At 24.8% G+C, this 15,983-nt stretch overlaps 1 protein-coding gene across 2 annotated transcripts; it reads left to right on the top strand.

Moving 5' to 3' along the window:
• Positions 1 to 1,791: 1,791 nt before the first annotated feature.
• On the top strand, positions 1,792 to 14,981 carry LOC132941575 (unconventional myosin-Ia). Of its 2 annotated transcripts, none has more exons than XM_061009683.1 (20): positions 1,792 to 1,948; positions 3,424 to 3,554; positions 5,984 to 6,099; positions 6,174 to 6,364; positions 6,436 to 6,482; positions 6,577 to 6,640; positions 6,710 to 6,723; positions 7,450 to 7,534; positions 7,982 to 8,091; positions 8,615 to 8,762; positions 8,999 to 9,420; positions 9,707 to 9,870; positions 10,285 to 10,421; positions 11,186 to 11,375; positions 11,454 to 11,865; positions 12,334 to 12,474; positions 13,828 to 14,070; positions 14,136 to 14,288; positions 14,373 to 14,602; positions 14,659 to 14,981. In XM_061009683.1, exons 2-20 carry the CDS (start codon positions 3,444 to 3,446, stop codon positions 14,780 to 14,782), a joined length of 3,102 nt encoding a protein of 1,033 aa, XP_060865666.1. In that variant the 5' UTR covers positions 1,792 to 1,948; positions 3,424 to 3,443; the 3' UTR covers positions 14,783 to 14,981. The 2 variants fall into 2 exon arrangements, with proteins under 2 accessions (XP_060865666.1, XP_060865665.1); XM_061009682.1 differs by having other exon boundaries at positions 1,793 to 1,948; positions 3,403 to 3,554.
• The last annotated feature ends 1,002 nt before the right edge of the window (positions 14,982 to 15,983 follow it).

Genomic DNA, 15,983 nt, shown 5'->3' with positions numbered 1-15,983 from the left:
AAGTATATAGCTATAGTACTATAGAAACTATAATGTAATACATTATTGTATTTTGTGGTAGTACCTTCCTAATATAGGTACTTAAATAATATTTATTATTATTAATTTTAAGTTACCGTATACTATTGTAATTATACACGAGTATTTAATATTAATTTATATATTTTTAAAATTTCGTTGTGTACCTATAGTACATTGTACAATGTACATAATACTATAGGAAATCTTGAAGAGATTCAAGTCCCCTACGAATAGTATTTTTTTGAATACCGCAACAACAAAATAACGAATTTTTATTATTTCATTTTCAAGCTTTTTTCCACAAACTAAATTAATGTTATCATAGTAGGTTAGTAGGTACCTACAACTAAAGAAAAACTAAAGAAATTAGAACATTTCAAGTCTTATATTTCATGTTTTACAATGAAACAAACTTCAAAGCTGAAGGTTATAACATATATCTTGGTAAAAAAAGCTAAGACGCAGACACACATGCACACCAAAACAAAAGTTAAAGGCTATTATAATATTCATAATTTTAATGTATTTGTTAATAATGATTTAGACTTTAATAACAGCAGTTTTATGTAAGGCATAAATGCAGTTTAGGTCCAAAACGACTTTTGGGAAGTTTTAAATCCTTATGAAGTTCACAATTTTACGTATTTTATTCATACGCAAATTATTCCACAAATCTACCTCGAAAAAAGTAAATTTTAAAACTTTATTAAATAGTATGTTATTTATAACACTATAGGAAATCATGATAAATATACCTATCTTTTTTTAAAGTACCATAATCAATCATCATTTTGTGCATGCAAAATTTATTGTGTAAAGTATTTTCATCTAAAGAAACACTTTAATTAGTTTTATGTAAAAACTTTATTTTTTTTTCAGTGGCTATTTCTATATGCAATATAAATTTGTACCTGCAATTATTGTATGGTATAAGTAATTTTTAATTTTGTATATTTTTACAATTTTTACATTGTCTTATAAAATATGTTTACCGAACCTCAATGTCGTACCTATAACCTACAAGTATAGGTATTTTGAATTTCATTATTTGATACTTATTATGGTAATAACTAATAAGTAATAACCAATTTGTTTTAGCTAGGCTTGAATATTTATTTATTTTTCAAATTAGCTACTGTTACCCCGCGACCACCCGAATATATAACGACGTTATTGGTGGACGAAAGCGGGGGAGCAGAAGCCCAGGAAAGAAAATCAATATATTATTATTAAGATTTAATTCTAAGCTTTCTCTTTTATACATATTATACGCCCCGAGCGTATAATCCAATCACTAGGTAACCATAGTGACATCATAACTTTAATAATGTGTAACATGACATAAATTGTATGAAAATAGTAAATAGTAGATAGGTAATGTATAATATCAATTAACAATAATTAGTAAGAATTACAAACATAATAATATGATTTAAAATTTAAATACAATTATTATTAGTCTATATTTTTATATTTACCCATTGTTACTCATTATTGAAAACATACAAACGATATCTAATCAAGATTTAAGTCGAAATAAATAAATAAATATCATACTACACAAAGTAATATCTTAACAAAGATGTTTAAATTTAAACATAATATATCAAAATATCTTGTATTTATTATATATTGTAACCTAAACCTATCTACTATACTACAAAATTATAGTGACAATTAAGGTATAATTTTTTTTTTAATTTCTCAAAGATTTACTTGCACTGCTATTTTATCAGTTATCACTGTACCAGCCGATAATTTTATCAATACTTATTTTTTTTTCTTAAAAAATTTTGTTTGAAATTTAGGCTACCTATTTAAAATCGTTTTAGTTTCTATAAACTCTTGTTTTTTTTTAGTTTTTTAATATTGTACCTATCAAGTTTATCCATCAATTTGGTAAAAATTTAAATTTGTTGACCTAACAGTAAGTTATCTTTTTATAAAACGATAGTCAGTAGTTTAAGTAATAATTAGCAGCAAATATTGTATGTGCTTAAGTTTTCTTTAATAGTAAACTAAAATATGCACTTATTTTAGTGGATATTAGGCACTTTTAAATTAACACTTATGATAACTGCACTTGTATTATTTAAACACTTAATTTTTATATTCAATGAAATTTCAGGTACCTATTTAAAACTTGAGTTATCTTGTAGGTACCTTTAATCTTCATAATATTATATAATACTTGGAAATTTAACTAGTTCTAATAAATATCAATTTTAATATATTTCAATTCTTCTTCTATAGTTAGGTGTTTAAAATATTGAGTTTTTTTATCATTAATTTTTATGGAACTACTTAAGTGTGTTAAAATAATATACTGTAGGAAATATCTGTCTAGGTATAATAGATTTGTATAGGTATTACTGTTTAAAAAAATAAATTAAATGTAGTATTACAAATATTGCTATGTAGTTTATTTTTAATTAATTAATAATATTTATTAAAATAAGCGCATTTATAATATACATTCAGTGTTAAATTAATTTCTTTATTTTAATGCTATAATTTAGGTGTTAGTTGATGATAATTATTTATTTTTGGACTTATTAAATTAATTTTTATGCTAAGACATATAAGTATTATTATTAGTAGGTAGATAGTTGTTGGAAATAAAAATTTAGTTGTTTAGTGTTATAGTAGATCACAGATAAAAGTTAACCCCTATATTTTTTTTTTTAATTTATAGTCTCATGAAGTAAAAACTATAAAAACATATGAGTTGTGTTGACAGATAAATTATGATATAAATACATTGTTATTGCCATAATTGTGTAGTCTTTTGTGAATATTTATTAACAAAGAAAGGGATTGAAGTTGGAAGGGCATTATTTTAGAATGATACATTTCATGTCCATTGTCAATAAAATTATGTACTAGTATTTTACTAGATTTTGTTCATTCTAACCATAAAATTAAATTGCTTGGATTATTATAAAGTTTTTACATAACAAAATATAGCTATTGAGAAAAGATCGTATGATATTCTTTTTATTAAATATTAGTCTATTAGAAAATTAAGTTGTTCATTAAATATGTTAATAAAACTGTGCTGATCAAAAAGCCATTTTAAGTATAATATTAACAATTTATGTTAACTCTTTATATAATATTTTGGTAGTTAAAGTTTGTAATTTAAAATATTTATGTTATACAATATTTTGATTTAAAACTGATGAGTATACCTATATTAATATGTTAGATGAAAACAATTACATTTTTGTTTTGAATGATACCTAACTATTATAGTTGACAGGTGCTTATAAGTTATAATAATAAGTGGATTAGATGTGAACAATCAATATGGTACCAGATAGTGCCTGCCACGACATACTATAACATTTCATGCCTATAATGTATTTTATGATGTTAAAGGTTTCAGTTTGGATTTTATAGATACAAGACTCACTTTCCTAATGGATCTCATTGATGAAAATGGAATCTGGGATAGTGTATTGCTAGAACCATTGACAGAAGAAACATTTATCTCAAATTTGAATTGTAGATATGACTCAAATACTAATTATGTAAGTAACATAACTATAAAAGTACTTAAAATTGAATTATATTTATTTTCTTAATAACTACAAAGTGATTTTGTAGCTATATTCAGTATTTCATAAATGTATTAATTTTAATACTGCTTAGTATAGTTACTATTGCAATAATTTAAATTGAATTACTTATGAAACGTATGTAACTAATATAAAAAAGCTGACCAGTAATATAGTTAATTTAACAATACAATATTACAAGATAATATTAAAAACTGATAATATATATTTTTTAAGATTTTGTTTTTATTTTTATAAGATATGTTCATGCTATACTGCTTAGCATAATAAGTATATGTGAAGAAAGATAGAATACATGGTTTGTGTGAATAAGAAATAACTCACTCCATGCTTGAAGGGATTATTTAAGTTTAAAATTTAAAATATATTCAAAACCAAGATGATTATCCTCGTGATTATTTATGACAAATATTAAATATGGTTATATATATAAATGTCATACTATAGGTTCTATCCAATCTCAAAATTGTATAAACATATATAAACAAGAACCCATAGTTAAAACATTTTATGATTTCAATGCTTTATGTTACCTATTATTATTTATATTGCGCTAATTTATATGTTATTTATTTATTTTTTTTAATTTAATTTACTTACTACCTAAAATTTTATGTTTTAAATAATTGTGAACTTCATTCACTTTTACTAATTTTGTTTTTTAAAATCTTTCATATTGTAATTGTGTTTAAAAAAATCATCATCATATTTTCATGGTTATTAAATGTTATGCCTTATTTTGTATTGGCTATGAGTATAAACTGTGTGTATACTACAGTACTACACAGATTACACTATTACACTATGTTAGAAAGACCATTTATCTTATTCTGATTTATTGCCTACATGCTATAATAGTCATGAACTTATGTAGTTGTGTGATACACTGATTAATTTAAGATTTCCATAGACTGTAATATTGGTATAATATAACCCTAACCTATTTAATATTTATTAATAACAAGGTCAAGAAAATATAATTTAATATTTGGTTAATTTCAACATATATATATTTAACTACAGTTTTATGAAAATTCTCATGCAATTGGTTTTATACCATAGTGTTTTTTTTGGAATTTATTTTAGATTACTTAAATTTTGAACATGATTAAATGTTATAAATTTATTTTGAAGTAGGTATTTATAAACCTTGAATAATTTAAAAAATAGTTTGAATAGGAGAAGTGGTATTTGTACTAACTAATAAATACCAGTTACTAGTTAGTGATTCACTAAATAACTGTATTTAAAGTTGTTTTTAATAACATTATTTTTTTTTAACCATTCAATTGATAATGCCACAATTAATTACTACAAGGTTCCTCATAAGTTGTTAATTTACCTAATAAAAAATAATATCAAAAATACATAGTCACAATATTTTTTTATAAGCGTTCAAAATTAGAATTCTTACAAAAATCAAAACCTTGAAAATTTGCAAATTACATATTTTGTAGTTAGAAATCCATAAAAAATGTCTTTTTACATCTAAGATTTTAAAATTTAATACAATATTATTCGTAACTTTTTCTACCTGTAACAGAAAAAAAATGTTTTTCAGAATGTCATATTATTATTTTATGAGCATTTAAAGTTCAAATTTTTGCGACAGGATATTTCATCTATAAATTAACAATTTCTCCTAAGTGAATTATTGATATTTTGTTGTAATTATAAACCAAATAATCATAGATACTTGAAATTGTAATTGTATGGTTATATTATAATTTTCTATACATGATAAAATATTCAAAATATTTGTACTCTACATTTAAAAATTTAGATTTTTTTAGTTTTTTTTTGCTTTAAATGTTAAAAATATTTCACATAATCAAAAAATTTGAAAATTTGATACAATTTAAGCACTAAGCACTTTAAGGAAATTTAGCACTAAAAAAAAGATCCTGGGGGGGATCGGGATTTATAACCTATTCCCCCCACCCAATGACGCCCATGACTGATATAATAAATTACTTTAAATGCAATATCAAAAAACATAATATGAAATATACTTGAAAATGGCTGACAGACCATCACCGCTCAGAATAGTTTTTTTTTATACAATGCTATATCATATTATAATTCAAATTTAACACCATCGTGACCTACAAGACACATACTGTACAGCTGCCCACCCTTTTTTATTTTATTTTTAATTGTTTTGACTTACATAATGTTTTTGTAATCTTATATTTTATTTTTTTTATTTATGTCTTTAATATCTGAGTGCTTATAAATATTTAGTGTTAATTGTTGTTTGTGTTTCTATAATTTTTTAATGAGCAATTTATTTGTTTTCTTTACATAATATACTATTATTTTATTCATGCATAATAGCTGAATAGTTTTTTAAAAATAAATGTATTATGTTGATTTTGTAGACGTACGTGGGAAATATGCTTATTGCTGTGAATCCATATAAAGAAGCACATCAAGTTTCTATACCTCTATGTCGAATCTATATGTCACCAAGATCAGGCCATTTACCACCACATCTGTAATGATCTTTCAAATATATCTATTTATAATACAATTGTATAAAATAGTAATAAGGTTAATTTTTTTTTTTAGTTATGCTATAGCTAGTTGGGCTTTTCGATGGTTGGTAGATGCTGCTCAAGATCAATGTGTTGTCCTACAAGGTATTTCTGGCTCAGGTAAAAGCCATTCTATTTCAATGTTGCTGCATTGTTTATGTGGGACCAATAATCACAATAATTTGCTCAATCAACGTTTGTTGAATGCTAACATCATATTAAATTGTAAGTTGGATTGTAAATTGTAATACTTTATTTTTGTAAATAACTTTCCATTCCATTAATTGTTATTTTAGCATTTGGGAATGCCAAAACACATATACATAGTGATGCTTCTCGTTTTGTAAGTAACTAATATAGTTTTATAACTTCACTAGTTTAAGAAAAAATGTATTTAAATTTAAATTGCTTGATTAATGTTTAACTGTATGTTTCAGATAAAACATGTTGATCTAGAATTAAATTTTAAAGGGGATATTGTGGGTGCTACAATTACAGGATGTAAGTGTAGTTTTTGTTTATTCTAATAATTAAATAATTCATTTTTCATTTTATGTATGCTGCAAATAGATTTATTGGATAAAGTGAGTTATTAATTATTAGGTTTAATTTTATCCTCTAATTTTAGAAGATAAATGACAAAAAAACATATTCATTGAAGAATTACACATATATCAATGAATAAATATAATTTATGTTTATTTTGCACTTTATTAGTATCTTTTTGAAAATTAAATTTAATCATGTATCAAAGTTGTATTAAATTTTGAATGGCCTTGATAAAAGAAACTATATTTTAAAACCAATTTGTTAGTTTGTATAGTGTATACTCAATAAATACTTGATTGTTTTTAGAGATATCAGAAAAGTTTAAGAGAGTAGTTTGAAGTTTGAACCATCTTAAAAATGTACCAAATGCTATATCCAATCCGTGACTTGCGGTTTTCCATCTAGGTTGAATTATTTCACAGCGAGGTACATCAACAATTCCCCAGTGAACTAAGGTGCACTTAAACTGAGATACCTATATATCACTGTATTTTATATTTGGTCAATTTTTCCGGGTGTAGTTAGGTTATACAGTTGGTTAAATATATTAGAGTACAAAAAGTTAAGGTGTTTTAATATATCTATAATTTATTTTGCTAATTTAATATGTAACTAAATTGTATATACAGAGCTAACATTTGTGTTGCACAATTACAAGGATTTCAGTTTTGTATGATACCCCTAGTATTTTTATAGCAAGTTTTTGTATGTTTTTATTGTGTGATAATTTTGTAATTCATAATATATTAATTAATTTATAGTCGAGGGTAACGTCGCAAAGTGCATTGAATAGGAATTTCCATATATTTTATCAACTAATTTATGGTGCTGATATTCATTTATTGAGTAAGTTTAAATTTAAATAGTTAATATTATTATTTTATTAAAACTAAAAATATTATTTTAGTTATGTTATTTAATTTTTATAAATAATTATTTAACTCACTTACTAATTTATTATTTACTTATTATTTTACTATTAATTTGTAATAATTGGTTAATTTATGTATACTACCTAACTGTATTTAACTATATCTTCAAATATATTAAAATGGCAGTTTTAAATGCCACTTCAGATCAAATAATTTGTGAAGACTTTCTTACAAAAAAAAAAAAAAAATACATTATACATATTATAGAAGGTATAAGATGAAATATTTTTATATTTCTTAAAATGTATGTCGACGTAATTAAATAAATATATTTTATATATGTTTAATAATTTGTAATATACATTTTGTATAATAAATGCTAGTACTTAAACTAATTTTTTTTGATATTTTTGTTTTTTAGAATCCTTAAAACTTACCAGAAATTCAGAAAACTATGTTTACTTAAAATGCAGCAATCGTATTAGACAAATTGATGTTGTTAATTTTCAATCAGAATATCAATCAATAAAGGTAACTAAATAATAATATAACTTAATATTTGATAAAAGTATTATTTTTTTGGCTTAGCTATTTGGTCTTGTTTATTATATATACAGGAGTGTAACAGAATGACCTGACAAATGAAATAATTTTTGTTCTAATCAATATTTAAAACTTTTTTTTTATAAACACCTATAATTTATAGACATTTGCATTACAAGTACAGTATACAATTTAAATTAAATTCATTTTTTTAGATGAATTCAAAATAAGGCATAAAGTAGCCAATTTGTAAATCTAATTTTTATTAGATGCGTAGTTTTCTTTTTTACAATTTTTTTTTAAAAAAAATTTATTTTAAACATAATAACCTTTTTGGAAATTTCTTGACATAAGTATATTTCATAAGTTATTTTAATCCATTTTTTAAATAAATAATTATATATTAAGTTAAACCTATAAATTGCTTACTAACTAATGTTTGTATAATATTATGTACATTTTATATTTGTATTCTTAATAATAACTTTATTATTTTATATGTATTTTACAGTATGGATTTGAGATTTTGGGACTTAGTGAATCTGAAATAACCAGTATTTTTAAAATTATTAGCAGTATATTAAAATTGGGCAATTTGAATTTGGTACCAACTAATAACATCGATGGAACTGAAGGGTGTATTATTACAAATGATTATGGTATGGTTTAAAAATTTATTTTTTTATTTTCAGTTTTGATAATTAATATTTCCAATAGTTAATATTAATTAATTAGTTTCTATTCAAATACATTAAATATGGCTCAATGATTGAATAGAACGTTTAATCAGATTTAAATAATCATAAGTCATTAAAATAATAATAAAATATGAACTAATAGAAATAAGTTTTTTAAAGTGTTTTTTTAGTAAAATGTGTATTGAATTTGCTTTTAGAGTTATATGAGCTTGGTGAACTATTAGGCACTGATGGCGAAGCTTTAAAAAAAGTTCTTACATCATCAGTATTATCATCTGGAATTTCTGCGAAAGAAGCACGTTACATTAAGGACTTGCTTGCTCAGTCTTTGTACACTAGGTTATTTTCATGGTTGATAACAAGACTCAATCAAAGTGTTAAAGCTGAAGCAAAATATAAACGAAGAAATTTAGGCTTTTTAGATGCTTTTGGTTTTGATTATTCTGACAGTCAGATGGATTGGGATGATTTTGTGTTGAATTCCTGTAATGATAAAATCCATAATTTAGTAATAACAGCAACATTGAAAGATGAGCAACAAGAATATGCGATGGAAAGAGTTCAATGGTGTCTCATTCCATTTTATGATAATACATCAGTTTGTGAACTTATATTCAAGGTGTGCTTTAGGTTTTATTAGTATATAGATAAAATATTCACTCAAACTACATAATAATTTTGTATGTACAGTAAACTTCCGATTGTTCGTAACCCTCTACGGTACTAAAAATAGTGTTTAAATAAAAGTACAGTGCATACTTATTTAATTTTCTTTAAATACTATTGATATTATGAATCCCTTATCTATGGTTGTCTCACGCCATCTTATTACACCAATAATCGAGAGTTAACTGTATAAATATTACTAAACATTTAGTTATAATTATTGTAATATACATTTTTAGACATATGGAGGATTATTGAGTATAATGGATGATTTAATATTAGATACCAATAGTATATCAGTTTTTAAACGAATTTGTGCATTACAACGACAGTACAGCTCATCGTCTTCTGAAGACCAAATCAGTTCTGGAGTTGAGCAAATCTCATTGAATGACAGTTTTATGTAAGAATAATAATTTGCTTTTTTATAAGATAATTGTTAATACTAAAAAAATGTATTTTAGCATTTAAAAATAGTTAGTTTATGAAATAAAATAATATTTATATTACTGAAATTTGATATCAATTTTTAATTTGTACATCATTACTCATTACTATATTTTAAATTTCATCAAATTATTTAAATAATTTAAATTTAATTAATTTACTTACTAATGTTTAAACAGTTGTATTTAGTTAATGCATTTTATTTATTATTTGTTATATTAAATTGATGTACAATTTTTATTTAAGGTTAAACTAAATTTTAAATTTTAAATTACAATTTTTTTTAAATTATATCTATAATAATTTTTTAATAATTATTTTCTTACAGTAATCTTTGGTTATTTTTAATTTAAATTTATTATTTTTTCAGGTTAAATCATTTTATGGGCCCAGTTAAGTATAATATTAATACTTTTGTTGACAAAAATAAAAACAGTTTGAGTCCTTTGTTATGTTCTACTATGTATAACGGTACACATCCATTATTGAAGTCTTTATTTCCTGAAGGTAATATATTAAATTCTAATGTCTGTGTTCTTAAATTCTGACTGACCATTTTAAATAAGTCAGCAAAATAATTTATTAATTACCAAGATGTCAGCATAATAGCTGTTATCTGTGTCGAACATCTTCAAACTATAGCAAAGCAATTCTTGTTTTTCTTGTTTTGTAGAAAAACTGTTTAAATTACAAAAACATAATATAAGCATAATGTGCTATGGGCATGTTATTTTATACTCCACTCATGTTGTAAAGGTACTTTGAAGTCTGAATAGTAGGCAGGCCGCAGGGACAATACAACATGACTCTCATTAGGGGTGTTGCCTGACAAAAACTAGTCGCTACTGAGGTTCCTTCTTAACTTGAATGAAGTACCTATACTAGTGTAGTGCCACACGTAGGGTTTTTATAAAGCTTATATTATATAAGCTATTATATGTATAGCTTTCATATATATATATCAATTAGATACTACTCTATAGTCTATACTATAGTATTTATATTTTCACTGATTTATGTACAGTGTACCTACTTATTATTTCAATTCAAAAAATATGGCTATGAACTAAATATTTTAAACTTAAGAATTAAACAAAATATTTGTATGTTAATAAAAATATAATGTTATTGTTGTGTTTACAGCATTACAGTATTTATAATTTGTCAATTTTAATGTTTAAACGTACATTAATTAAAATAAAATCTAATATCAATAATTAATTTCTATTAAGTCAAACATATTTCTAAAGTTGATAAATTATTTCTTTTAGGAAATCCAGAAAGAATGTCATCATTTACTGTTTCTAATCCAGCCAGTCAATTACGTGTTTGGGCAGAAGCATTTTCTGCAACATTATCTGGTCGCCGTTGTCATTATGTAACATGCATATCACCTAATCGTCATTGTCAAGTAAACTCTTTTGACTCTTCTTTTGTACAGCAACAAGTTAGATGGTTTAGGTAATCACTAAATAAATAACAAATAATTATTTGTACTTCATTGATTTAAACTATAAATGTTATTATTTTGAATTTTAGTCTTGTAGAAATTGTTCGGTTGCGTAGATCAGGTTTCTGCTATCGACTTACATTTGAAGAATTCCTTGCACGGTATAAAATGCTTAGTCCAGCAACATGGCCTAGACCTCGCTATGGAAATACAGCTCGTTCTATAAGGGCGTTAGTTGTGTGCTTACCAATACCTAGTGCAGAGTTTGTGTATGGTGTATCCAAAGTGTTTGTACGCTCTCCAAGGTCCGTATGGGAATTAGAACAGTTGAGGGCAGAACGTCTTAACCAACTTGCAGCTTTGGTGCAAGAAGCTTGGCATAGACATAAAAGACAAAATTCTTCTCAAAATGTATCAAATAAATATCAACATTTTAGGTATAGGATTACAGATACACTTTCAGCTGCCAAATGTATTACTAGAACCGTTTTAACTTGGCAGGTAAGAAATAATATTAAATAATATTTTATACATCAATCAAATAAAAGTTTTATATTGAATTTAATGCATAATACAATTTTTATTAAAAGTGTAAGGTATTTTTCTTTATATTGATTAAATGAGTTTTAATTTTTATTTGGTATGTGATATTGTAATAAATTGTGTATTGCATTTTATATTCTATACCTATATATTATATTAATTATTAGTTTTGTAGTTTACACTTATACATCATCGTACAATCTTTAATATTTTATTAAAACAAAAATAAAACTATTATATTGATTTAATTTTTATTTATCACTTAATAGAAATGATCAGTGATTTTAAATAAAATTGTATTTATACAAAGTTTAATGTTATGCAATAATTTTTCTTGTTTTTTTTATATTGGTACCTAGTGTTTAATATTAGAATTTTATATTTTAGTATATTATATTTTTTAATACATATATATATATATTTCAGAAACGTCAATATTTGATGAGATTATCAAGAAGCTTAAGTGTAGCTACTGAGTCGCCTATTTGTAGAGCTTGGGTACCATTGTCGAATGCTCGATTTGCGCACACACATTATTTATTAGAGACACTACACCACAAATGGAGAGTAAGTTCTAGATTTTGTGTAAAAACAGGGGTCTTATGTTGTTTTAAAGTACTTTGAATAAAAGTCAATATTAATAATTTAGTAGAAAAATAATAATACAATTTACAACCTGTTACTGAGGCAACAAATATGGGTATCTTCTTAAACATTTTCCATTTTTTTTTCGACGATAAACACTATACACAGGGCCGTCATTTGGGGGGGGGGGGAAGTAGTATGCATTTGCCTGACCCTAGATTTTAAAGTAGCCAAGTGGGCCGGGTCTAAACGGGCTGGGTTTTCTATAATCTACTATTAAAAAAATAACTATTCTTATGATAGTATAGAAATCTGTTGTATATTATAATATAATACGTACCTGCTAAACTTGTTATCTCAATGATAAAGTAAATTTAATAACTATCATGACAGAGATATGACTAAAAGTTTTATAGTTATGGGGCCGGTCATTGATATGCCCTACCCTACCAAATATTGAAATGACAGCCCTGGGCCATACAATTTTTTAATACCCACTACAAACAATTAATGCAACTATAAATTGTGATAAATAGTAAATAAATAGTAAATAAATGACAAAGAATACAAATTATAGTTATTTAATCTTTTTTTTTCTGAATAAAAAAAAAGGGTCCAAATTAACTTGCATATAACATGCATTGACGGAGTGGTAGATTTTTTGTCATAATTATGTGGAGACTTAATGACATGGAAATGAATAGAATAACAATAAATATAAAATAGAGGTATAATTAATGACGTGTCCAGATGTATAGATTATATCAATGGGTTTCCGATACAAGTAAATGTTTTGGAATGACACTTAGAAATTTTAAAAGATAAACATAAAGTACCGGCCTAGGACACAAGTTGCTGCTTTTAGTCATTTTGAAGGAGGTGACATAGTTTATAAAAATATCAAGTTAATACAAAGAAATACTTTTATAGTTTCATATCATCAACAAATACTAATAATAAGCCAATAAGTATAAATTGCATTAAGCTCGGTGTGCACTATTAATAATGAAAGGAAAAATGATTGAGGATAGATGACAACTTTTGGGATACAATAGGAAGAGATAATATAATCCTTGATATCCAAACTACATTTTATAAAATTGTTTTAAAATTTTTTTTTTTAAACCACAAAAAGTTATTTATTTTTCCAACTAAAAATAATAAATGTATTTAAAATCTTGATTTTATGTTACTAAACTACAAGTTATTAGAAGTTCGAATATATTAATATACAACAATGAATAGGTTAAATATACAAATAAAAAATATAATATAATGGATTTACTATTCTTATGAATAAAATAAAATATGCATTAATAAAATGTTTGAATTTAGTGTCATAAATATCGGGATAAATTTGATCAGACGTCAAGAAATCGTATGCGTGAGAAAGTCACCGCCAGCGTCATATTTAAAAATCGTAAAGCAAGCTATGGTCAGAGTGTGGCACACCCATTTATTGGTGATTATGTCCGTCTAAGACAACATACTCAATGGAAAAAGACTGCCTTGCAGTGTGATGATCATCATGTAGTGTTTGCTGATATAGTAAACAAAATAACACGGAGTAGTGGCAAAGTAGTTATTTTGTGATTGCTTTCATAGAATTTTACTAAGGAATAATAATTTTTTATTTTGTTTAGTTTGTGCCAACTCTTCTTGTGATTTCAACAAAGTCCATGTTAATATTAGACCATAGAACCTTACAAGTGAAATACAGAGTACCAGCTGCAGATATTTATAGATTATCATTATCACCATTTTTAGATAATGTTGCAGTATTTCATATAAAATCAGTAAGTCTTCAAATTATATTAATATAATCCATGTCTTAAATAGTTAAAGTTTATGCATTTTTTAATGTACAAATATTTTGTTAGGCGTATGTGGGATGTACCGAAGAGGAAGATGACTTGGGTGGGGAGTGGTCACCATCACCAAGCGGCTGTTTGTTTCACCAAGGACCTGCTGTTGGTCCTTCAGATAGTACATATAAAAAAAAGGGAGATATTGTTCTTCAAACTAGTCACGTCATAGAAATAGTCACCAAACTGTTTTTAGTTATTCAAAATGTGTCTGGTAGTCCACCAGATGTAAACATATCTACTCGGTAATTTTTTAGTCAATCTTACAACTCAAAACCATTAATTAATGATTCTTTTCCAGGTTTGATGCAAGTTTTGGTGATCAAACTGTAACTATAGCATTCAAATATTTAGGTTTACCAGACATAGCACCAGGTCAAATCAAAATTGTTCGTAAAACAAATAAGATGGAGATATTTGTATAAGTAGACAGTCAGTAATGTTTCGTCTATGTGCCTTAAAATATTTATATTTGAGGCTGCCACTGCCATTTTGTAGCTAATACTTTGTTGTAGTATCAGTTAAGCCATGTTGGAAATGTTGGCTGTAAAGCCGTTAAGTATATAAAATAAATCACATTTTTATTTATTATAAACTATAAAGTATTGCACTATGTTGAAAATGTTTTATTATTTGTTAATTTATTATATGAAATAAAATCATCTTTATTTCATTTAAAATATATTTTTATGTTTTGAAATTGGAATACAAATATCGCATAATTATATATAACAACATAATTTTGTTATTAAAGAGTTGTGGATCAAATTGTAACGAGCCCAGATTATAGAACTACAAAAATACTTTTCAAATTTATTGTAAAAAAAAAAAATAAAGGTTGAATAATACAAATATATAAATTGGCGGCCTCGTGCAAAAAGTGATAAAGTGTATATTTTTATAATTTTTTTTCTACAATTTAAATTTAGGTATGACATATAACATATAACTTTGGTTTTTTGTACTTAGTCACTTTTTGCATATTGGCAACTATATTGTGATTTAGACATGCAAAAATGCAAAAATTGACCAAGTGAAATAGTAAATTAATTTTGAATTAATGAGAATTTCAAATTTTAAAATTAAATCATAATGGTTTTCACTTTACCACTTTTTGCATGATGCCAACAAAATTAAAAATTATAAAGCTATACAGGATATTGAGATAATTGTTTGTTATCTACTTATACTGTTTGTTTACTTTGGCACAAGATGAGTTATTGGAGTATTTAATATAGTATTACAGTGGCATAATAAGGGGAGAGGGTTGGTGACATTCGGGTGTCATATCCCTCATACCTTTTATTTTTAAAGACTGGCACAACATTCATGTACTTAATTAACACTAGGTGGTAAGTACTATTGTATATTTTATAGAAATATACCAAAAAAAATTGAATACCCTAGCTATAGGTATATAATTAAGATTAAATAAATAATTATCTTATATTAGGTAATAGGTATACTTTGTATTAACACTATTGCACAAATATATTATGTTGAATTGTATTGTGGTACCTACAAAAATAATCCACTGTCCACTGATCGATCAAATATTATTTTTTGTAGAGCAATAATGCACATCAGCAACATTGTATAATGAGTATAATGTATAACTGAATCTAT

Source organism: Metopolophium dirhodum, chromosome 3, assembly GCF_019925205.1.
Source record: "Metopolophium dirhodum isolate CAU chromosome 3, ASM1992520v1, whole genome shotgun sequence".
Taxonomy (NCBI): domain Eukaryota; kingdom Metazoa; phylum Arthropoda; class Insecta; order Hemiptera; family Aphididae; genus Metopolophium; species Metopolophium dirhodum.
Note: the sequence above shows the minus strand (reverse complement) of the source record. Positions and strands in the feature narration are given on the sequence as shown.